The following is a 26,108-nucleotide window of genomic DNA, read 5'->3' as shown; positions in this document are numbered from 1 at the left end:
ACTGGAAGCAGGATGAGACAGTGGTGAGCTGAGGCTTCTTCTGGGCTCAGTGGTGATGGGTGACCTGTTGGGGACAAGACTGGGGCTGGAGACACACTTCTGAGTTGGCACCACTTTCCCTGGTGCCTGTGATGGCTGATGGCCATCTCCCCCTCAGTAGGCAGCAGTGCCAAGCAAGAGCGGCTGGAGGAGGAGCCTGTGCAGGGGGATGGCCTGGACCGAGGTGGTCCTGCAGGCTGGTCAGAGCATCAAGCAGTGCCAGTCAGCTGCCCCATGGACTTGAGAGCAGTCACATGTGCACACACTCTTGCAAAGTAGAGTCTTGGCTCCTTGAACCCTCTGGTAAAGCTCCATAAGGTTTCAAATGAGTCGAGGGGGCTCGTCTTCCCAGGGCCAGTCCTCAGACCTGGGGTTCCTAACATGGGTCTTAAACCCCTCGATCTTTAAGGACAATCTCTGAGCCTGTTGGTACTTCTCCTCTTCTGTGTCACCTGCTAGGGGTGTGGGTCTTAACTAGATTTCTTCTACCACATGCCAGCTAGACTCTGTAAGTTCTTTCTTGATGGCCTCAGTTGTAGAAGAGCCACTACTCTTCTGCTACTCTTCAAATTTTTTGCAGCAAGACTTACTTTATATATAGTGGTATTTTTTTCTTTTTTTGTTGCACAGCTCAGCTTGGGGAATCTAGTTACCCAACCAGGGATCAAACCTATGCCCCCTGCAGTGGAAGCATGGATTCTTAACCACTGGACCACCAGGGAAGTCTCCAACTCTGCTTTTTAATCCCTTCCCAAGTATCCTCGCTTTGAAGTCTTTATTATTTCACATACACAAAAAGCAAGAAGCCTTAAACTAGAGACACAGTTTTTAATTAGCTCCACCAATCATAACAACTCTCTCCACACCCCAAAAATCAGTAAATTCTGATAGAACCATGATGGATCGCTCACAATCAGTATTCTTCGGAAAATGGATAGTCAGGGTGATCAGCAAGGCTGAAAGAGAAGGAGGGATGTTAATTTATTAATTCTGTATCACATGGCCAAGGAGAGTGCTTCTCTGTGGATGTAGCCAGGACAGCCTAAACATCTCAGTCCACAACCACATCCCACTTTCTACCCCAGGCACCCAGTCCATGTGTGAACAGTGCCTGCGTGTCTGATTCCCACAGTCACAAGCAATATAAACATCACAGTGATATTTCCCTTGTTTGGAATTACAGTTTATAAGAAGGTCTGAGAACTACAGCTAAAACATGAAGGTCATTTCAGCCCTAGGTGGAACATTTGGTCCTGGGTGGTGATGATGATGATCTCAGTAACAATTGTGCAGATCTTTTTAACACATCCATTCAACAAGTAAGTACTGAGCACCCCTCAAAATAGAAGGCATTCCATTAAGAACCTTCTGACCTCTTGAGATGTCATGGACGCATAAGCAACAATACTGATAAAGTGAGATGACTATTTTCTTAATTTACAAAGGATTAAAACAGTGGCTAATTAATAATTGGTATTACTGCTGCTTTCCTTTTTTCCCTATGTTTTTACTTTTCTTCCTAAATTCATTCCTTTCAATTTATTTCATTAAAGAGTACATTCTGAGTGATTCCATATGCCAAGAGTTATGCTGTTGACTTAAACCCACAAACATGAGGAAGTCCAGGCACTGACAGCCTGATGAAGGTGAACAGAGAAATATACTGAAAAGTTTTTGAATACAGAAAAGTAAATTTCCATCTTTTTGTTTTCATTTGTAATATCCTTTTTCAGAATCATGATATAGCTTTACAAACAGGAGACAAAGTTTTGACATCTTTCATTTAAAACTAAATCTTCCTTTTACTAATAATTTGTATTACCTTCTCTCTAAACTCTCTTCTAATATCTCTCTGTTTGATTAGCCTTCTTTCTCTTCAATCCTGACATCCTCCTGCAGTAATTAGGCAGCTGGAATTTCATGTTAGTGACTAAGTCAAAGTCAAGGAGTTAGGAGTTCCCTAGGGGATGATCCCTGATGAACAAAGGCAACACTGGAGTGAGTCTTGACTCAAGAAACCAGAGAGACCCAGACGATCTTACCTGGGTGTGTCCTGCTAAGGACACGGCCATCACTCACTGGAGGGTCAGTCAAGCTTATGATCAGCTTGTAATTCAGTTTTGTGAGATTATAAGGATGAGGACATGGGATTATTAATAGGGGGAAAAGGCCAATGAAGAGATCTATTTGGAAGAAATAGATGGTGTCTTGGTAAAGAAAGGCCCATTAGGGAGAAAATTCACCAGACACTTAGGGAAGGGAGTGGAGGCCAGGCCATGTGACCTCTCAGTACTGATGCATTTTGCCTTTCATGAGACTTTCCTCCATAAAAAATATCAACAATATATTTTACAATTGTGTTAGGATAAACACAAATGTAGTCCAAGCTGGATTTATTATTAGTCATTATTAATCATTTCATCCCAATTTTATAAAAAGTTTAAAGATAAAATATCTTCACAGGTCCCTAAAAGAATAGCAGGCTGCAGGCACTGTCCCCTCTGTGTCTACTGGATTCCTGGGCCCTGAGAGGAGATACATCAGTCACAGGGATTAGGGGCACAAAGTAGTGAATTCACCACCATGTCAAATCTGGGGATTTTATTTATGGGCTGTCCTGTGCCCCATTCACATTTCTGTTGGTTAGAGATGGAGCCCTGGAGGACCTTTGGTCTGAGGTCTGCATGAAGCCCAAGGTTGACAGCTATTCTGGAAACCAGGATTGTCTTCTGAGAATTAAGTTTTTAAAAAGCTTAGTTCCCCTACTGACCTGCCTGCTACAGAAAACAGTGTATGTGTGAAATATACACAAGTCACTTACAAGACTAAATCATAATATCGTATGTTACTGTTGAGGCCATCAATTGCTTTCATGTCTTCCGGAGTCAATTCAAAGTCAAGAACCTGGAATAAAGGAAGAATCACGTTGACTTCTCCCCTAAGGAGCTGGCCTCCCCCTGAGGACTGCAGGACCTTCCAGCTGGATGGAGACAAGAAGAGGGGACAGGGAAGCCGTGTCTGTCTTCAGCTTCCAGGTGAACAACTTGGGACCCTCTGCAGAGTTCTCACTTCTCCTTTCTACAACTTCTACTTTTCTGCTCCAGTTCTCAGACAGACACACACACACAGGTTGCAAGGCATCAATCCCCTATCTTTCTACGTGAATTTCTTTTGACAGAAGAAAAGCAAACAAAAAATCAACTTTTTTTGCAAACAAAGACACTGTTGGACAACCTGGACAAAATACATGCACTTGACCGAACACTAGACTGTTTTCTTCCTTCTCAACATCCTCTAAAATATGACACAGCATAGAGCTTAAGCAAATATGGAAAAGAGGATCCCCCTGTGAAAACCTAATCAAGAATCTGATAGCAAACTTATTCATTACCTATGAATAAATCTAAAACATTGATTATGTACATGTCTCTGTGACAAAGTTATGAGATGCATTTAAAATATTAAAGAATACTTAAATAATTAAAAATGCATATCATAGTCACAAAATGGAAATGTCAATTTCATATACAAATCAGTTTTCTCCAAAGTGAGAAATGCAATGTGCACCAAAGTCTTAAACAGTTATTATTTTGTGGAAGTTGGTAGATTGATACTAAATTTTATATAAAAGAACAGCTAGTCAAGAGCAGTGACGACATACTTAAAGGGAAAAAAAGAACGCTATTTAAAACAAGATTATTTTCCACTATAATAAAGTAACAGAGAGAGGCCAGAAATGTACTTATGGACATTTGATACATGACAGAGTTGACAGTGAAAATCTGTGGGAAAATACTGACACATAGATTTCTGTTTAACTATATGTATATACCTTTTCATGTCATATTCAAAAATCAGTTTAAGTGTATTACAGATTGAGATTTGTGTGGAAACAAAAACCAGTTTATTAGGGAACATTTCCCTTACCCTTGAATAAGTTTGACCTGTAACTTCCACTGGACAGTGATATTTCCCAGAAGTGGTGAGTCAGATCTGAGCCCAGACAGGAAGAGGATTTTTTTCCCACTCACTGACTGGGGTTAATTGTGCTGTGATGAGATAAAGACCAAGTAGGTTGACAACAGTCTAGCCAAATATATATGACAATATATACAGAGAAGCATGCAGTCTTCTCTAACAATAGGCTCATCCACCTGCTAAAGCAGAACTGCCAAGCAGCTCTGCACTGAACAGCTGCTGCTGCTGCTAAGTCGCTTCAGTCATGTCTGACTCTGTGCAACCCCATAGACAGCAGCCCACCAGGCTCCCCCGTCCCTGGGATTCCCCAGGCAAGAACACTGGAGTGGGTTGCCATTTCCTTCTCCAATGCATGAAAGTGAAAGGTGAAAGTGAAGTTGCTCGGTCGTGTCGGACTCTTAGCGACCTCATGGACTGCAGCCTACCAGGCTGCTCCATCCGTGAGATTTTCCAGGCAAGAGTACTGAAGTGGGGTGCCATTGAACTACAAATACCCAAAAGAGTTCAGCCAAGAAGACAACAGCTTAGCTGAGTGCAGGTTGATTGTGAAACCACAGAATCAAGAGACACATAAACGATCTCTGCCTTAAACCCCTAAATGGGGGAGATTTCCTGTACAGCTATGGCTAATGGTATAATATAAAAATAAAAAGACATATAATCTAATAAAAATGTACAAAGTCATAAATAGGAACTTCACAAAGGCAGAAACTGAAATGCATGAAAATGAAACTACATTAATATTCAGAGAAATGTAAAATAAAATATGATGAATTGGTTCAGGATGACTGCTTTCACTCGCATGTCCCCAAACTCATATGTTGTTAACCTTACCCGCCCTGTGATGGTGCTAGAAATGGAGCTTTTGAGGGGTGATTATATCATGATAGTGGAGCTTTTATGAATGAGATTTGAACAGTATCATATTCATATAAGAGACTTGAGAGAGCTCTGTTGCCCCCTCCACCATGTTAAGGTACAAGGAGAAGCCTGTGACCTGGAGGAGAGCCCTCACCTGATCACCCAGGCACCCTGACTCCAGTCTTTCAGCTTTAGAACTGTGAGGAATAAAGTTCAATTTTTTTGCTAAGCCACTCAATCTGTGGTATTTTGTTAGAGCAGCCTAAACAATTTAAGAAAATCACATAATGCAACTTTGTCAATTGAAAACAAAGAAAATAAGATGTCATTTGCACAAGGTGACAGAAAAAGTTGCAGACGTAATGCTGGATCTAAAATCTCTATTTTCTGTCCAACCTTAACCCTCTCCAGCCATGTCACCTCTCCTGTTGCCACATCAGGAGGAGAAAACCACTGGCAATACACACATGGCATTCATGCACAGGAAAGAACAGGTAACTCATTTTGACTCAAAAGTAATCTGAGAGCTGGACAAAAATGACCCTTGTGAAGGATATTCTTTAGAAGCCCTCTGCCTACAGCCCCACTCATCACCTGCATGTTCTCTTTGATCCGCTTCCTGTTGTAACTCTTGGCTAGAACCACAACCCCACGTTGTATCTGGTAGCGAAGGGCAACCAGAGCTGGGGTCTGCTTGTGCTTTTTGGCAATGGCACAAAGAACTGGGTCCTCCAAAAGAATAGGGTAGTTCGGGTTCACCCTGGAAGGAAATCAAGAAATCCTGAGGAGCTGAGAGTGAGTACTCAGTTTCTAAGAGGATTCTCAAACACACCAAGTAGGTCCACTCTAGACCAGTGCTTCTCAAAGTGTGGTCCAGGGACCAGCAGCATTGGTTTCACCTGGAGTCTTGTTAGAAATACAAATCCCATGGCTTAGCTGAAGACAAACTGAATCAGAAACTTGACTCTGTCACCTCCCAATCTGTGTTTACAAAGCTCTCCTGGTCACCTGGGTGTATGCTGAGTTGAGATCAATGTTTCCACAGCTGTGGTTTTGTTCTTGTACATTTCAGGGGTTGTTTTTCCTCTCCAATCATAGCCCCAAAGTAAGTACAAGAGCATAAAAGGAGAAGGAAAAGACGGATACTTTTTGTTTAACTTTCTCAGTATTGATAAAAATTGAGTAGTCTCATAGTAACTATTCTTTTCATCACTATTTACAGTGTGCACTACTTATACAGATGTTTACAAAAATGGTTCAAATTATCATTTTTTTTTGATCATCATTGACCTGGGAGGTTTATTATCCTGACTTTTGGCATAAGGTAAGGAGAAGGCAATGGCACCCCACTCCAGCACTTTTGCCTGGAAAATCCCATGGATGGAGGAGCCTGGTAGGCTGCAATCCGTGGGGTCGCTAAGAGTTGGACACGACTGAGCAACTTCGGTTTCACTTTTCACTTTCATGCATTGGAGAAGGAAATGGCAATCCACTCCAGTGTTCTTGCCTGGAGAATCCCAGGGATGGGGGAGCCTGGTGGCTGCCGTCTACGGGGTCACACAGAGTCGGACACGACTGAAGTGACTTAGCATAGCAAGGGAAGCTCAGAGAGTCTTTTACTAGCAACGTGTTCATTAGTTACTAAGCAAGTAAACCATGACTTAAGCTTATGTCTTAGATTTCAACTGGGGGATTATATATAGATTTTAATTCAGTCACTTGTTATTGATTAATCTACAAGACACATATAATGTAAAAAATACTTGGGTAGGTGATGAGAAGACAAAAGAGAAGGCTCTTCCATTTTCCCTCTCTACCCTCTGCCAGTTGAGAGCACTGAGTACAACATAAAAAAACATATTCCATGAAAAATTGAATTTTAGGTAAACTCTGTTGTCTTCCTTAGCGTTCATTACCAATTTTTCAATCGTTGGGATCCCAGAGCACCATAGGCAACAAGAACAATATCATGTGACTTGCAGAACTCCAACAGTTTGTTCTGATTGAGATAAGGGTGACATTCCACCTGTAGAATGCCAACATAAAAGAGTGTCAGGTTATATAGGAAGGTGATACCAATATGACAGAGAAAGGCAAAAGTTTAAAACATCTAAAGAAAAAATAAACTATGGAACACTAAATTGGAACTGGAAATATCAATATAAAGTAATTTTTTAAAAGAAATACATATTATATCTCTATTCCCAAAAACAGAAAAAGTAATAACATTCCCGAGAACAAGCAACCCCAGGGAGCAGAACTCAGTTTCTAAATACATTACCAGGTGACATACCTAACTCCAGATCTGGGACAAGAAAACAACTGTTTGAGTCTTGGACATCAATTCTTGCAAAAAGCAAGAATTTGCTCCAAGATACATGAATAAATGTCTGCAGGACAAAAGAACCAGATTGATGGGTTCCCATTGGTAACATCTGAGTACATTTTAACACCAAAGGGAATCATGAGTGAGAGCAAATATAGCACACAGGGTCAACAAAAATCCCTGAGAGAGAAAGAGCAAAAACGTTTCCCTCCACGGATGATTATTATGAAAACTCCTTTCTCAGAAACTGACAATTAAAGGGAAGAAGGAAAGTGTTTGATTTGTCTCATAGAAATGCTGCTGCTGCTGCTGCTGTTGCTGCTAAGTTGCTTCAGTTGTGTCCGACTCTATGGGACCCCATAGACAGCAGCCCACCAGGCTCTGCTGTCCATGGGATTTTCCAGACAAAAGAGAACTGGAGTGGGGTGCCATTGCCTTCTGTCTTATAGGAATAGGTGTATTTTATCCTGACTTAATGAGGGAATTTTATTTTTACAATAAAATATCAGGTAAGAAGATTAAAAAGTGCTTACATTGAAAATATTGAAAACTGTCCCAACGAAATAATTAATTCAGGTGAACATCATTGATGGATTCTCAACAATTATATGAAAACTTGGGGGAAATTGAAATTCCTCTGAGGACAATTATTATCCAGTAGATGACTAGGCAATTTCAACATGGGAAATACACATTTCCAAATTTAAAATCTAGCTACCAGTAGCTTTAATAGGAGAACAAAATAACCATCATCACAGTGGGATAGCTGGTTATCATGTGCTTCCTGCTGGGTGCCATGTGAGGGGCACAGCATGTAAAGGACATATTCCCAAAATGTATAAATTTATGAGCATGAGTAAGGGGTTCAGGACTATCTGTTAATTTACAGGAATTGAGAAACAAATTAACAATACAAGATGATAGTCTGATAAATCTATTATATTTGTCAAAAAACTGTTTGGATATCATAGTTAGAAAATATAATTGAGTGACCATGACAGGTTAAAAAAGCTTGAGATACATGACTCAAAGTGACATGTGAGCCACAATGAGATCAGTTCAACCTAATGTTACACATGTAAATACACACACACACACACACACATCTGCCAATGTGAAATATGTGAAACATTTTGCATACAAAAGGGAAAATATGAGCATACTTGATGGTACCCTTAACTTTTCTAATATCTGAAAATTTTCACAATGAAAACTTGGAGGCAAAATTAATGCTAAAATCACAATAGTTTTGAAGCCTTTTTAATTTAGAATATCGATTATACATATATGTTGTGCTGTGCTTAGTTGTGCAGTCATGTCCAACCCCTTGTGACCCCATGGACTGTGACTTGCCAGGCTCCTCTGTCCATGGGGATTCTCCAGACAAGAATACTGGAGTGGGTTGCCATGCCCTCCTCCAGGGGATCTTCCCAACTCAGGGATCAAACCCAGGTCTCCCGCATTGCAGGCAGATTCTTTATCATCTGAGCCACCAGGGAAGCCCAAGAATATTGGAATGGGTAGCCTATCCTTTCTCCAGGGACCTTGCTTCTATTACCAGTCACATCCACTACTGGGTATTGTTTTTGCTTTGGCTCCATCCCTTCATTCTTTCTGCAGTTATTTCTCCACTGATGTCCAGTAGCATATTGGGCACCTACTAACCCGGGGAGTTCCTCTTTCAGTATCCTATCGTTTTGCCTTTTCATACTGTTCTATAGGCAAGAATACTGAAGTGGTTTGCCATTCCCTTCTCCAGTGGACCACATTCTGTCAGACGTCTCCACCATGACCCACCCATCCTGGGTGGTCCCACACAGCATGGCTTAGTTTCACTGAATTAGACAAGATCATTCAGGTATGACCTAAATCAAATCCCTTATGATTATACAGTGGAGGTGAGAAATAGATTTAAGGGCCTAGATATGACAGACAGAGTGCCTGATGAACTATGGAGAGAGGTTCGTGACATTGTATAGGAGACAGGGATCAAGACCATCCCCATGGAAAAGAAATGCAAAAAAGCAAAATGGTTGTCTGAGGAGGCCTTACAAATAGCTGTGAAAAGAAGAAAAGCAAAAAGCAATGTAGAAAAGGAAAGATATAAGCATCTGAATGCAGAGTTCCAAAGAAGAGCAAGGAGAGATAAGAAAGCCTTCCTCAGTGATCAATGCAAAGAAATAGAGGAAAACAACAGAATGGGAAAGAAAATTAGAGATCTCTTCAAGAAAATTAGAGATATCAAGGGGACATTTCATGCAAAGTTGGGCTCGATAAAGAACAGAAATGGTATGGACCTAACAGAAGCAGAAGATATTAAGAAGAGGTGGCAAGAATACACAGAAGAACTGTACAAAAAAGAGCTTCTGACCCAGATGATCACGATGGTGTGATCACTCACCTAGAGCCAGACATCCTGGAATGTGAAGTCAAGTGGGCCTTAGAAAGCATCACTACAAACAAAGCTAGTAGAGGTGATGGAATTCCAGTTGAGCTCTTTCAAATCCTGAAAGATGATGCTGTGAAAGTGCTGCACTCAATATGCCAGCAAATTTGGAAAACTCATCAGTGGCCACAGGACTGGAAAAGGTCAGTTTTCATTCCAATCGCAAAGAAAGGCAATGCCAAAGAATGCTCAAACTACCGCACAATTGCACTCATCTCACACGCTAGTAAAGTAATGCTCAAAATTCTCCAAGCCAGGCTTTAGCAGTACATGAACCGTGAACTTCCTGATGTTCAAGCTGGTTTTAGAAAAGGCAGAGGAACCAGAGATCAAATTGCCAACATCTGATGGACCATGGAAAAAGCAAGAGAGTTCCAGAAAAACATCTATTTCTGCTTTATTGACTATGCCAAAGCCTTTGACTGTGTGGATCACAATAAACTATGGAAGATTCTGAAAGAGTTGGGAATATCAGACCACCAGACCTGCCTCTTGAGAAACCTGTATGGAGGTCAGAAAGCAACAGTTAGAACTGGACATGGAACAACAGACTGGTTCCAAATAGGAAAAGGAGTACGTCAAGGCTGTATATTGTCACCCTGCTTATTTAACTTATACACAGAGTACATCATGAGGAACTCTGGGCTGGAAGAAGCACAAGCTGGAATCAAGATTGCTGTGAGAAATATCAATAACCTCAGACATTCAGATGACACCACCCTTATGACAGAAAGTGAAGAGGAACTAAAAAGCCTCTTAATGAAGGTGAAAGAGGAGAGTGAAAAAGTTGGCTTAAAGCTCAACATTCAGAAAACGATGATCCTGGCATCTGGTCCCATCACTTCATGGGAAATAGATGGGGAAACAGTGGAAACTGTGTCAGACTTTATTTTTGGGGGCTTCGAAATCACTGCAGATGGTGATTGCAGCCATGAAATTAAAACACAGTTACTCCTTGGAAGGAAAGTTATGATCAATCTAGGCAGCATGTTAAAAAGTAGAGACATTACTTTGCCAACAAAGGTTCGTCTAGTCAAGGCTATGGTTTTTCCAGTGGTCCTGTATGGATGTGAGAGTTGGACTGTGAACAAAGCTGAGTGCTGAAGAATTGATGCTTTTGAACTGTAGTGTTGGAGAAGACTCTTGAGAGTCCCTTGGACAGCTAGGAGATCCAACCAGTCCATCCTAAAGGAAATCAGTCTGGGTGTTCATTGGAAGGACTGATGCTAAAGCTTAAACTCCAGTACTTTGGCCACCTCATGCGAAGAGTTGACTTATTGGAAAATACCGATGCTGGGAGGGATTGGGGGCAGGAGAAGAAGGGGACGATAGAGGATGAGATGGCTGGATGGCATCACCAACTTGATGGACATGAGTTTGAGTGAATTCTGGGAGTTAGTTATGGACAGGGAGGCTGGTGTGCTGTGATTCGTGGGGTCACAAAGAGTCGGACATGACTGAGCGACTGAACTGATATATATACATACATATATTTATCCTGAATTTTACAAGCTACATTTTTCTGTAGAAGACTCTTACTCCTTGACTTCAGGTTGTACCTTATAGACGTTGTTGTTGTTTAGTCATTAAATCATGTTTGATTTTTTAGTGGCCCCATGGACTTCCCAGGCAAGAATACTGGAGTGGGTTGCCATTTCCTTCTCCAGGGCATCTTACCAACCCAGGGATTGAACCAGAGTCTCCTGCATTGGTAGGCAGATTCTTTACACTGCACTACCAGGGGAGCTTGTGGACATTACGTTATATGAAATACAACAGTTGCAGAAAGACAGATGTTAATATCTAAATTGGTCAAACTCACAGAATTTAAGAGTAATGTGATGGTTACCATGGGGTCAGGGGGAGTAGGGAGAAATCAGTATTTCCTATGCATAGGTACAAGGTCTCAATTATGCAAGGTGAATAAATTCTAGAGTCTTACTGTACAGCATCGTCCCTATGCTTAAAGTTATTGTATTATACAATACAATACAATGAACTTAAAGTACATTGTATTGTGCAGTGTTATATACTTAAAATGTTTTTAAATAAAGCATTTTAACTTTTCTTACAGCGATAAAGTAAAAATATAACAAAAATATAAGAGTACAGAATCAAACAAATAAAAATGTATTTAAACAGTTAATTTTATGATAGACATCAATGGGAGAAAAAGATCAAGACTGAGTAAATCACAGGGTGTGCTCTAATTCCTGACTATTTCATCTACTGTTAGTATCACTGTAAAATGCTGATTTCACTCTATAACCTGAATGATTTTCATAACCTCCAGTAAAATTTTTTGTACTATGCTTCCTGTTGAAAACCCTATAAGCACAGAGACACCAAGACTAAGGATTTGGGTAGCCAAACCCCACACAAACTCTTAACACTTGTCTCAGCTGATTTATCTCTATTTACTTCCTATTCCATGTTTTAATGGTCTTCTGGTACACAGTTCCCTCTGAAGCACTTTTATCATCTGATTTCTGGAGATCCTTTCAGCTCAGGGAAACACCTCCTTCCTCTACGTTCTGGGGGACTAGCCTAACTCCCTTCACCTCCATTACCTTCGCCCTGTCCTCATCACAATTTAGCAGATTTTCCGCCCAGACTTTATCAGACAGAGATACCTTTTTGGGTTCTATTTACACCATCCAGACAGGGGCTCTGATCTCTAGAATCCTCTGTCCACAAAGGTCGGATGAACAGGAGGGGAGGACAGACAGACATCAGGCTGAAGTCCAAGAAGGAGGTTCTGAAGAGCAGGAGGGAGAGGAGCCGAGCTGCTCACCTGGTTACAGACGGGCTTGTACTTGAGCCCCGGCTTGTTCAGGATCTTCTCCAGCTGCTTGTGGTTGAAGTTGGACACCCTGATGGACTTGGTCAGCCCTGCATCCTTACACTTCTCCAGGGCCTGGGAAGGAGGGGTGGTGAGCAGTCATTTGAAATGAGTGATAGAACAAGAATAAATGATGGAAAAAAATCTGTAAAAAGTGTCTCATGTCAAGAATTGACATTGATTTTAAGAAAGAAAAAAGGAGAAGAAGGTCATGACACAAGAAGAAGAATTAACCATCTCCTCCTTAGAAAACCCTGGAGAAGACCTATCACATGGAAAGAAACAGATGCCTGGCTTTACCGTCCCAGATTCTGTCCTTTTCTGTGAGCATTTCAGCAATGGTTTCCTCCCCACAACCCCAGCATCCCAGTCCTTAGATTCATGAACTGCTGACTCTGATGGTCCAGAGCCCATTCTCACAGGTGGAAGAAATGAAGGAGGTTCCCCCTCTCCTGACTCCTCCCCTGGTTCTCTCCTCCCTGGACTCACCTCCCACGTGCGACAGAAATCCACTGAGTCATATATAATTTTTCCATTTTCATCTTTTGGAAAAAGTTCCTCTCCTGGCTGGAATAGAAGCAGTCATTTTAGAAATGTCACAAAATAATTTCTCCATATAGTCAGCCTGCCAGGCACATCTACGACCAGGACACTAACCTCCATAAGATAGGTTTACAACATTCAAGATCTCTTACACTTACCATATGTTTTAATAAATAGAACTTTCCTAGGTCCTAAAGGGGACTCATTGTGACTGATGTAAAGAATGGCAATGTTACATGGCTTTATTTCCAGAATAAAGATTACAATCTTGACTTAGATGTGATAGAGTTTCTTTTCTCTCTGAGCATCTGATAGCCCTAGGGCAGACACATGAACCAAGACTCTCCTTAGGTTGATATGGGATGTGAAAGGTCCAGATATGCTCTCAAATGTTCATGACCATGAGCCTTGAACTAATCAAGGTTAATTTACCATTGATGGAAAATGTTGATATAAAAATAAAGCCAACCAAGAATAATGGAAAGTTAGGTGGTATGGGGGAAAAGGAGACACTTCTGAAGAGTACTGCAAATCCTGATATCTTCCATAGCTGGGCCTTGCCATCTACATAAACCAATAAACTCTTCTGCATAGGATAGGATGGCTCGGCTTGGGTTGATTTGTGCAACTTAAAATCAACCTAGAACTCTGAGACAATCTAGAAGGATAGGTTGGGGAGAGAGGTGGGAGGGGGGTTCAGAATGGGAGGGACACATGTATACCTATGGCTATGGCAAAAGCATCACAATATTATAAAGTAATAAACCTTCAATTAAAATAAATAAATAATTTTAAAAAATAGTTCTAAGTAATACAGTTCTTAATGGCTAAGTGCAGTCCACAGACCTCATCATGAAGACAGGCAACAGTGTAGACAAGGTCTCCTAAGTCCCAGTAAAGATTTAGACTCACCTAGAGAGAGCACCATCAAATCTGCTCAACTTGAAGGGGTGAAAGATGAGATAAACTCATCTTGTTCAAGTGTAAGGCAATGTCATGCTCACCAAGGCTATACCAAACTCTGTGTTCTTAAAATCCCCAAAGGACTCAGGAGTCATACTCAGTACTGTGCAGAACTCACCTATTTCTATTCCCTCAAGTTTTTTAGCAGAGAACATGAGATTGTTGAGCTTTTTTCTCTGGGAGGAATGACAAAGAAATTAAAAATTTAAAAAAACTCAGTAAAAAGATAATCATAAATGTTTGGGAATTCTACTCTAGTGAAGAGCATATCCTACTATGAAAAATCTGAAGTCAATCATCCATGCAGGATGATAGACACTCTGACATAAGAAATAAAATAGTTGTGATCGAGTTGACTCATTGGAAAAGACTCTGATGCTGGGAGGGATTGGGGGCAGGAGGAGAAGGGGATGACAGAGGATGAGATGGCTGGATGGCATCACTGACTCCATGGACGTGAGTCTCAGTGAACTCCGGGAGTTGGTGATGGACAGGGAGGCCTGGCGTGCTGCGATTCATGAGGATCGCAAAGAGTCGGACACGACTGAGTGACCTGATCTGATCTGATCTGAATCATATAAATTGCCAACCTTCAGAGCCAGTGGAAAATGAATAATGTAGAGATCGACATAGTCCAGTTGAAGATTTTTCAGTGACTTTTCCAAGGCTGGTCGGACCAACTCTGGTTGAAGGCAAGTGGACCAAAGCTGCAGAGATTAAAGAAAGGAAGCTGCATGAAATTAACATTGTGGGTAATTTTGTTTTTATGCTTTCATCTAAAAATCAGAGATTTTTCCTGATTAGAAATGGATGATCACAGAGGAAAACCACCCTGTTTCTTTTTCAGTTCCATTTTTTATCTAACCAACCCATGTAAACTTTGTTATTTGATTGAATTTATCATTAGTACATCATTCACAATGGAAGAAAATGATCCAAGAAATAAAAAGCATTATCAAATAACTAATATACCCATCATCTGAATTATGTTTAATAAAGTTTAAAATTAGTTCACAAAGTCAATCTAATTCTATCAAAAAATAAATCCTCTTAGGAGTAATTAGAATCTTTTTGTTTATGTAACTGTAGGAAGTGTTTTGAACATATTATTACATACAGAACATAATTCAAGACATTTGGTTAGATCTTATGCAATAAAAAATAGCTCCTCCTATTTCCACCTCTTAGATGGAAGAACTGAGATTTAGAATTTGAAGAAAATTTAGAAAGTTCCCTAGATGATAAGGAAAGTTATAATCTAATTATTTCTGTCTGATTCATTAGCCCATATTAAATCACACTACTCTGGTCTAGGCCCAGAAAAACAGTGACTTTAATTTAAAATTAAAATTTGAACCAATGATGAGAAAGCCATCATCACTCTCACTTTCTTTTTGGACACCAGATTTAATACACAAGTATGTGTGAAAAAAGTTGTACCAATAAGCAGTGTTCACCAAACAGCTACTTATCTGACTACATAATTATCACCTGCACACAATGACTTGCACACATGTGCACACACAACACACACAGAACCTTTGAAGTGTAGAATATGTCTTCTCTTTTCACAGTGCCATCTGCAATCTTGCTCCGAATGGCTTGTCCAACTTGCCTTTCATTTTGGTACAAATGAGCGCAGTCAATATGGCGGAACCCAACCTCTATAGCCAATTGGGTGATCTCCAGAGCTTCACTCTTAGGAACCTACATAAGCAACAAATGTGGTAGTTGAATATTCACACAATAATGAAACTGATGATGCACAAGCTTTGATTTTTCCCAAGAAAAATAAACAAACAAAAGCTTTAATGTTTCTTTGTGCCTTTGGTTAGTTCTGCATGTGTGGTGTTGAACACATGATAGTTTACCTGAAATTTCCTGCAAAGTTATTAAATGAATACCCAGGAAGTCTTCAATCCCAGGTGATTAGTGATTGATTAAAGGCATCAGAGGACCCTAAAGGCCACCTCCAGGTTCAGTGATGTGCTGGAGGAACTCATAAAAGTGAAAAAAGTGAATGTGTTAGTTGTTCACCTATGTCTGACTTTTTGTGACTTCATGGACTGTAGTCCGCTAGGCTCCTTTGTCCATGGAATTCTCCAGGCAAGAAAGGAAGATCCCCTTCTCCAGGGGATCTTCCTGACACAGGTATCAAACCTGTGTCTCCCGAGTTGCAAGCAATTCTTTACCATCTGAGCCATGGATATCATTTATACAGTGAGATATTCTAAGCAAAGTCAACAAGGATAAAGGTTCATGATATAAAGCACCAAGAAACAAGGTGAAATCTTGTAAGAGTGCTCTATCTACCAATGTAGTCATGCAGAATACACAAAATAAAAACTATACCTATTCAAAGTGTACTAAGTGATTTTTTAATTGCCTATCCTGGTGGCTCAGATGGTAAAGAATCTGCCTGCAATGCAGGAGATGTGGGTTCGATCTCTGGGTCAGGAACATCCCTTAGAGAAGGGAATGGCAACCCACTCCAGTATTCATGTCTGGAAAATCCCATGGAGAGAGGAGGTTACCAGGTTACAGTCCTTGGGTTTGCAAAGAGCTGGACACAACTGATGGACTACCACTTTTGCTTTCTTTCCCTGTGTAATGCTACCAAGGGATATCAGCAACAACCAAGCTGGTTAACAGTTCCATCACCTCACATAGTTAACTTTTATAGGTGTTTGTGAGACATTTAAGGTCTACTCTCCTGGCAAATCTCAAGAATATAACCCATTATTATTAACAGTAGCCACTGTGCTGTGCATCAGGTCTCCAGACTTATTTATCTTACAACTGAAGGCCTTTACCATTTGAGCAGCATCTTTCCATTTTCCCCAACTTCATCCCCAGCTCCTGGTCACTGTGATTCTACTCTCTGCTTCTATGAGTTCAACTTTTTTTTATAGATCCTACTCATAGACAGATCATGCAGTGTTTGTTCTTTACGTCTGACTTATTTTACTCAGCTTAATGTTATCCAAGTTCATCCATGTTGTTGCAAATTATGGATAATTTCTTTTATAAGCCTGAATAATATTTTGCTTCTTTTTATGTGACTTGTAATCTTTTCTTTTTCAAGGAGGTGCTTGTCTAACTTTCATCTGTTGGGTCTAGTTCTGGCTTTCCTTAAATGCAGGGGCATTCAGGGATGTGCTGAGGAATGAATTAGTGAGCTTCAGTAATAGCTGAACTCTTCCCTCTCCTCATCCCAGTTTGTACCACAAAGTCCTGTCTTCTGTCTTGAAATTTTTTATGAATATTTCCTTCTGTTTCATACATAAAAGAAGTGATATTCAAAGTTTAAGGACCAGAATCTTGCCATACAACTATTCAATATGTACTCTAAAGACAAGAGGGGTAGCAAATTTTCTGGATTCCAGTCTAGTAAATTATCCTCTTTGTCCCTCTTACACTCAAGCACTGAAGACCATAGTTAGATAAAAATATATTACAAAAGCCAAGAATTGAAAGCTTTCCCTATAAGACTATAACTTGTCTCCTCAAATGGCACTGAACTTTCCATTAGAAGAAGTTTCCACACATAAACAGAAGTACAGGCCAAAACACAATTGAAGTGTTTCTTCCCTGTGACCTAGTAGGTATTCCACAGTAGAAAAGCAATTCTCTCCCATTAGTTTTAAGTCATCTCATCTTTAGGAATTTTTATCTCAAATACTTCTCTGGGTCATGTCTTTTTGGAAGGAGGAAATGGTTCTGGAATTAATGAACTATAGAGAAACCTAGCCATTACAATCACCCTCAAAGCAAAGTGGCTGACAGTCAGTGTTCTTGACAGCTGAGTCTCACCTCTTGTGCCAAGCTGGGAGAGAGATGGAAACTGGAGGGGAATCCAGAGTAATCTGCAGGTGAGCACAGCCTCAGACCCTGATACAGAGTGGAGACTGGATATTCTCTCCCCTTTCACAGGGCATGGTTCTAGCCTGATTAGTAGAACCACATGATCCTCCCAAAGTCACACAGGAACTCAGTGCTTGACAACTGAAGTCCCTTCTACTCACGTCACATCCACTAGAATTTATGTCAACCCACAACCACTACTCTTACCTCCTCAGGGGCATAGGTTCCAAATCCCAGGATAGGAATGAAGTGGCCATCATTAAGCTTCACCCTCTGGTATTTGGGATCCATTGCCTGTTGCTCTTCTGAGTAAGCAGACTCTGTTTTTTTTTTTCCTTCTGCCTTCACAGGTTATAAATAATATGAAGGTAACGCCCCAACTGCACCATCCAATGTTAGTAGATACATTGTAGGAGGAGCATGATTAAACCAATACCCATGGAGTAAGAAATAAACAAAGGGTTTTAACTTGTTTGCTTTTTTATCAGAATAATATTCACAGTGCACAATGATATAAACCATTAATTTCTTGGAAAATTTTACTTTATTTTTTTAATAAGCAAATTTTAAATTCTGGATCCACTTACATTATTGTAAATTATTTCATGGGATTTGCTGAATAATTATTGACCATATGTTAGACTAGAAACCACATGTACCAATTTTTTAAATTTTCTAATTATGAAGCCCAACTTGAGCAAACATCAATTGAAACAATTATCTATATTACAGTGCATACATACACATACTTATACACACAATCACAGAATTTAATGTAATGACTAATAAGGATTTCTCAAAACGCTAACACTTAATAAAGAATGAAAACATCAAATGAATATAAATTTGCCTTTTTATATAGCCTACCAGCAAAATTATTTTGCTTATAGATGGTGATGAAATCCTGAAAATGATATGAAAATCAGACATTCTGGCAAAGGTCTTATTAGAGGTTAGTTATTAATGGTTTTTACTGTGTGCGATATGTTAACAGACTCTCTGTTCAAGTCTTTTAGCTAGTTTTGTTGTTCAGTTGCTTAGTCACGTCTGACTCTCTGACCCCATGGACTGTAGCACGTCAGGCTTCCCTGTCCTTCACCATCTCCCGGAGCTTGCTCAAACTCATGTCCATTGAGTCACTGATGCCATTCAACCATCTCTTTCTTTGTCATCCTGTTCTCCTCCTGCCTTCAATATTTCCCAACATCCTGGTCTTTTCTAATGAGTTGGCTAGTTAGAGAACTTTTAAAATTGCCATGACGTAAATGATATTTTATATAATCTGTTATCTTGCTCAACATTATTCACAAAAGGAAGACCTGTAAACAAGTTAAATTATAATATAGCTGGAAGAGTGAGGGAAATCATCAAGCATTGCTACAACGGAATGTTGTGAAGCCAATTAAAATTCAATAATTAAAATGGAAATTAAAGTTAGCTAAAGAGTGAGCTATGAACTGTTGGATTTTCCCATGGAAGCATAAGGAAAATTAAAGAAACTAGCTATACAACCTCATAGGAGCCCTGGGAAAGAGTCAGAGGAACACCTAGAGTGGAAAATGAACCAGCTGCCCAGGTGATGGAGTGGTAAAGAATCCGCCTGCAATGCAGGAGACACAAGTTCAATCCCTGGGTTAGGAAGATATCCTGGAGAAGGAAATGAAAACCCATTCCAGTATTCTTGCCTGGGGAATTTCATGGACAGTGGAGCCTGGCAGGCTATAGTTCCATAGGGTCTCAAAAGAGTCAGACACAACTCAGTGACCAAACAACAACAACAAATGAACACCCAATTAAGAAAAATTCAGAACAGAATGGCAGGAAATTTCATCATGTATGTACTCACCTGTACCCTTCTGCTTGGGGCAATGCAGTCTTGTTCAGCTCCCAGTTGCCTCCCTTAAACGAGAATGATCACAGAAAACCTTATCTGCAATGTTCCAACCTACTTAGGGGCTGCCTGGAGACTGGTGTCTGTTTCACTCAGTATTCTAAGCTTAAACTGAAGAGCAGCTGGAGTATCTCATTACAGCTGTAGGGGGACTATACATATGTGGGGCCAGGGACAAAGGATAAGGGTGGAGACATAGACTAGACCATTAAAACCCTGAGTAGAACTGGAGTGTGGATTTGGGGGATAGTAGGGCATTTCAAAAACAATCATAAACTCAGGAGAATCAAAAAGATTCACATATGCCAGACAAGATTATGACTCAGAAATGAACCAAGTTGTCCTCAGTTTTCCTTTGAGCTGATCCCAGGACTAGGAGTATGCCAAGCAAACTAGTGAAGGACTGTCAGGACATGAAACAAATCTACCAGCAGTGAGTGTTTGCCTGTTGTTTCAAGTACCCAACTGTGAACACACACAGGAACATATACACACACACATGACATAAAGAGAAAAGGAGAAAGAAAGAAAAAAAGAAAAAGGAAACCATGGTCCAGGAAAGGAAGAAAATAAATTGGCACCGACTCTTCCTGAACAGTCACAGGAGCCACACTTAGCACACAGTGAGTGTCACACACTGTCCTGGGGAGGAGCTCCAGGTAGGATGCTGAGCTCAGCTTCCCCAGGAGCACATCAGGGCTCCTTCTCCTGAAAACACACGACACCAGCAGAAAGCCTTGTCCACACCAGGGCTGTAAAGAACTGTCCACACGGAGCTGGGTGGGAAGGGAAGAGAAGCCGTCAGATCAGGACTGAGCCCCCGGGAGGGCCCCAGACGAGAAGGAGGAACAGGGGCTCAGAGGTCCTCCCTGGAGAGACCCGTGCCTGCCACGCACTGGGTGCCGCAGCCCTGGGACGACCCCGTGAGGTCGCAGCCCCACAGCTGCTGTGAACCCAGGGGGACCCACAGGAGGCCTGGGAACCTGACTCCTCTCCTGAGACACGCACCCACTCCTGCTCCTGGAACAGGCTGAGGGGGCGGCAGAACACTGCTCAGACTCGGGCTGATTTACTGGGCAGCCTGTGTGCCTCCAGCCCACAGATGCCCCCTCAGCACCTCTGGATCCGGTTCACACCCCCTGGGGCGAGGGCCACCCATGCTGGGCAGAGTGGGTAGTGCCCATACAAGGACACACCTGCAAGACATGGACGGATAACTAGTTTCGTGGAAATGGAGAAAGTTAAACAAATTGAAAAGATAGAGGAATTCGTCTCAAATGAAAGAATAAGAAAATAACACCTGAAAAATCAACTAATGAAACAGATGCATTGCTTACCAAAGTACTTTACCAGAATTCAAAGTGTCAGTAATAAGAATGCTAACTGAACTAGGGAAAAGAGTAAATGAATACAGTGAGACTGTTAACAAGTAACTAAAAAATATTTTAAAAAATAACCAGTCAGAACTGAATAACGCAATAACTCAGATTAAAAAAACACTCTAGAAGGAATTAATAGCAGATTAGGTGATACAGAAAAATTTATAAGTGACCTGGAAGACAGATTTATGTGAATCATGCGTTAGCATTAAAAACAGCAAAAAGGGAAACAAACTTTAAAAAAGAGAACAGTTTAAAAAGCCTCTTGGACAGCATCAGGTGTACTAACATCCTCATGATAAGAGTCCTAGAAGAAAGAGAGAGAGAGAAGGGCAGAAAAGGCATTTGATGAAATTATGGCTAAAAATATTCTGAACCTGCAGAAGGGAAAAGCTATCCAGGTGCAAGATGCACAGAGGACCCCAAATAAGATAAAACCAAAGAGGCCCACACCAAGACACATCAAAATTAAAAAGGCAGAAGTTAAAGATAAAGAGAGGATTCTAAAGGCAGCAAGAGAAAAATGATGAGTCACATACGAGGAAAAAGACACCAGGCTGTTGGCTGATTATTCTGCAGAAATTAGGCACAACAGTGTGGCATGATGTTTCTAAAGTGCTGAAAGGGAAAAACCTACAACCTAGGATACTAGGAAATAGATCCAATAATGTATAATAACCCTAAATGGAGTATAATCTATAAAATAATGAATCACTCAGTTGTACATCTGAAATAATATAATATTTTGTCAACTATATTTCAGTGAAAAAGACAAGAATGTTTGCTTTCCTGCTCATTAAAATCATACATACAAATTACAGAATTTAGGGGAAGAAAGGAGAGGTTAGAGAATAAATATAACCTATAATTAGCCTGTTGTGCTTGTGCTTAGTCACTCAGTCGTGTCCAACTCTTTGCGACCCCATGGACTGTAGCCCACCAGGCTCCTCTGTTCTTGGGATTCTCCAGGCAAGAATACTGGAGTGGGTTGCCATACCCTTCTCCAGGGTATCTTCCCAACCCAGGGATAAAACCTGGGTCTCCTGCATTGCAGACATATTCCTTACCATCTGAGCCACACGGGAAGCCCAATTAGCCTGTTAGAAAAATTTTAACATTTGGTACATATTTTTTGTCGTGATTTTCCTTTACAAATGTGTGAATTTGTATTTTATTTACAAATCAGATAATCTGCAACATGCAAACTGTATGCTTTCCTTTTGACTTAAGTATCTTCTGAAGCTCTCAAATATTATTTTCAAAATCCAGTATTATATTTTGCTTGTTTTGAGTAGTGTGTTGTCTTAATTTACTTTATTCTTTCATCATTTGGGTTTGCTTTAGCATTTTGATTAGTTCTTGCATATTTTGCCACTCATTCATAGATTCATATGGCAAAACTTTATTGAAAATATTTTATGTGCCCAGACACTTTTATCCACAAGTAATGAAAATAGGAAATAAAATTTTTAAATGACTTGATAGTCTAGTGGAGGATAAAGACTATGGATAAAATCAGAAGTATGTAGCTGTTAGAGTGGGAGAGTTCCCCTTGAGAGATAACCCTGCAGTTTCTCACATTTCTGTGCACCTGATATGCAGAGACTCTGACCACATTTCATCCCACACTAAGTTTTCAAGACATTTGTACAGTGAACATCCTTGCAATATAGAGACAGTGGCTCCCTGCAGAGAGATGGAGGGCATGTTTGCTGTGCAGTAACGTAAAGAAAACCTCTCCCTCATGAGAAAAGGAGGGATGCTGAGAGCATACTGTCATTGACCCAGGATCCCTAGACTCAAGGTTTTTTCCCTGTCCCTCAACTCACTGAATATTCAGGCATCACCTGGTACCTTCACTCCAACTTTAGAAATGGGAACCCAAGGAACTAGCACAACACACCTTGTTGTGGAGAACATTTCTGTAATATACTCTGTACACGAACTCATTACCCTGTAAACCTTAATCCTATACAATGTTCTATGTCAATTATGGCTCAACAAAGCTGGAAAATATGTCAATTATGGCTCAACAAAGCTGGTACTCTTATTTGGCTACAGCATTTGTTATGAATAATAAACATTCTTTCCTTTACCAGCATCTGTGAAACCAGGGCAAGCTTATTTGTTAGCTCACAAATTAGGTTGAAATCTTATATTCTTCATGATTCTTGACATAACACAATATGACTGAGCCAAAGGCTAGAACAGGACAAAGGTTAGAAAATAGCATTACATTAGGGAATGTTAACTTCCTTACAAAGAGAGAATTGGGCAGCCCCAAACCGCTACCAGCAACCCTGTAATAGCTCGTGAGTGTGTCTGGATATTAAAATTCCACAACATTCTAACCAGACACCTGCCATTTGAATGAGTAACTTCAGTGATACAGAGGCAAGGGAGCTGAATACTCAGAGGACTGACCAGAGAAGAAAAGTCATCAGCTGCAATCCAAACAACTTCCAGGATCAGAGAGCACACAAGGGAAGGTCAGACTGTGGGACACCAACGAATGCATTCTTTACCCTACCCACATCCATTTGTAGTCTCTATAACTGAGATCATGGGACAAATTCTGACCGTCCTCCATAGGAGGGAGACACTAGGACCACCTAGTTCTCTATAACTTCCTCGCCGGACATGGTGACTCTCCATAGGGTCATTAAATGCTGGTGCAGGTGGTCCATTGGGAGAAGAGTGGAGTTATATCTGGCATGATGCACATATGTGTCAAACGCCAAGCCCATCTTGCTCAACTTGCAGTGTCAATCCAGATGTGCTGCTGGAACGGGTGTGCACACCTTAACCATGAGGTGCCCTTGGGCAAACTTGGAAAGTCAGAGCTTGAGCCGTCTCCCTTCTTCCAAGTAGCTGCCCATTTTCTATAAAGTTCAAATGTAAGGCAAGAAAATTTCTGCCAATGTTCCCCTTGCCCCTTCTCAAAATTATCCACCTTATCCACACTGTTATCAGATAAGGGGGGAAGCAAGAAGTAGAAAAGGAGGGGAAATTTATAACCATTTATATAATACAGTGCCTCTTCAGGTTTACAAACATAAAAACAATCACCTTCCATGTGGCCTTGGACAAGTCAATAACCTCTGTGGTTTCTTTATCTGTAAATAAGTAAGTTGAACTTACTTCATAGGGTGTTTGAGTCGTTGAGACTGCTGCCTGGAAAACAACAATCACTCAAACTATTGGGTAATATAATTGGTGCTGTTGCTCCATCAACACAACATTTCTGCTCCAGTGTGTCTGTGATTTAAATTATTTTTGTTTATTTTTTTTTTTCTGCTTCAAGGATCTAAGGTATGAGGAGAGCAGTTTTCCATGCTTTGTGAAGGGACAGTAGTTGTAATTTTAATTACTTTCTGAAGAGATAGAAAATCAAAATATCTGATTCTCATTTTCTGTAGAATATACAGTTTCTGTGGCAAATAAATGCTGAGGTACAGAAAAGAAAAACACAGTTATTCGTACTTCTTGGAATTGATCTTTCTTGGAAAATGGTAGCTGAAGAACATACTCTATTCTTGATACAAAACTAAGACTTGGGAGTACCCCATCATTGGGGACTAGCTCCACAGAGACAACCATTGTCCCGAGTCCTCGGGACATCTCTTTTTTATTATGTTGCATACGTGTGACAGTAAATCTGGTGTTTGCTGGGTGGTGAGTAATGAATGAGCTGTCTCCCTTGGATCCACCAGTTGTGTTGGGTACCTTAGACATGTTGTGTAACCATGAGGTCAGGGTTCTTCCTTGTAAGAGAGAACTAAAGATGTTTTAGAGATAAGGAACATAGACTTGATTAGAAGCAATTTCAAAAGTTTGTGACCAAATAATAAGTAAGATAAATGACCCTGAATTTCTGTACATTTGAGCAATAGTCCTTGATATCTGTTTCTACTGTGAATGCCAAAATTCACGTGTGAAATTTTACAGATACTGTCTGACAGAGACTCTCTGTGGTCTGGAGAATAAACAAAAGGTCTTCTTATGTGGAGGTCTTTTCTCCCAGCACAGATCCAAGATGTCCTCCATCCACAATAGGCCATTATGTTAAGCTTTTTGTTTGTTTGTTTCTGTTTTGTATCAACAATTAGACATCAAGACCTCAAAGCAGTAACCCTCTCTTTTCCCTCCGGAGTTGAGCTGATCACCATGCAGGCAGCTGGATCTGAATGCACAAAGGACTGGGGGCAATGCTGTGGAGCTAGTCCCTGATGATGAGGGTACTCCCAAGTCTTGGTTCTGTATCTAGACTAGAGTATGTTCTTCAGCTACAATTTTCCAAGAAAGATCAATTTGAAGTAGAACGAATAACTGTGTTTTTTTCTTATTCATCTGAATTTGTAGGTGGAAATCATGAACACTATATTGAGAAGACTTTCCTAGTTATCAGAACAATAGGTGTACTTGCTCCAGGACTTGGAAGAAATTGTTCTGATTGAAGATGGAGTGGATGAACATCCAGCAGATGTTAGAGTGCACGTAACCTAAGAAGAGCTCCTTGAACGCTTGTGAATCTGAGCATTTCCTATACATTATTTTCAACCCCTTCTAGTTCAGTTGGTAAAGAATCTGCCTGCAAGGCAAGAGACCCCAGTTTGATTCCTGGGTCAGGAAGATCTGCTGAAGAAGGGGTAGGCTACCCACTCCAGTATTCTTGGGTTTCCCTTGTGGCTCAGCTGGTAAAGAATCTGCCCACAATGTGGGAGACCTGGGTTCGATCCCTGGGTTGAGACTATCCCCTGGAGAAGGGAAAGGCTACCCACTCCAGCATTCCAGCCTGGAGAATTCCATGGACTGTATAGTCCATAGGGACACAAAGAGTCAGACACAACTGAGCAACTTTCACTTTCACTTTCTATAACAAATATGATATTTATTAATGTAACACTTTATTCCTGTTGCGATCTGATCACAATTATTCTGTGACTGTGACTGGCCTTCAAGTTCTCTCAAACACT

At 40.6% G+C, this 26,108-nt stretch overlaps 1 protein-coding gene across 1 annotated transcript; it reads right to left on the bottom strand.

The window, feature by feature from the left end:
- Positions 1-873: 873 nt before the first annotated feature.
- Positions 874-18,153, bottom strand: LOC102271453 (dihydrodiol dehydrogenase 3). The gene is made up of 9 exons (XM_005901812.2): positions 18,070-18,153; positions 15,538-15,705; positions 14,589-14,705; positions 12,982-13,059; positions 12,445-12,567; positions 6,795-6,904; positions 5,473-5,638; positions 2,861-2,943; positions 874-995 (listed from the first exon to the last, which is right to left on the bottom strand). The coding sequence occupies exons 1-9, from the start codon at positions 18,151-18,153 to the stop codon at positions 953-955; spliced, it is 972 nt and encodes a 323-aa protein (XP_005901874.2). The 3' UTR covers positions 874-952.
- Positions 18,154-26,108: the final 7,955 nt, after the last annotated feature.

The sequence above is a fragment of the Bos mutus genome, chromosome 13 (assembly GCF_027580195.1).
Source record: "Bos mutus isolate GX-2022 chromosome 13, NWIPB_WYAK_1.1, whole genome shotgun sequence".
Lineage (NCBI taxonomy): Eukaryota > Metazoa > Chordata > Mammalia > Artiodactyla > Bovidae > Bos > Bos mutus.
This window is presented reverse-complemented; position numbering and strand designations above follow the sequence as displayed.

Coding starts and splice junctions, on each gene's coding strand:
- LOC102271453 (XM_005901812.2), bottom strand. CDS start 18,153: ATGGATCCCAAATACCAGAGGGTGAAGCTTAATGATGGCCACTTCATT. Junction 12,568..12,981: donor ATTTCTGTCGCACGTGGGAG/GTGAGTCCAGGG, acceptor CCTCCTTCCCAG/GCCCTGGAGAAGTGTAAGGA. Junction 996..2,860: donor CGATATTATGATTTAGTCTT/GTAAGTGACTTG, acceptor CTTCTCTTTCAG/CCTTGCTGATCACCCTGACT.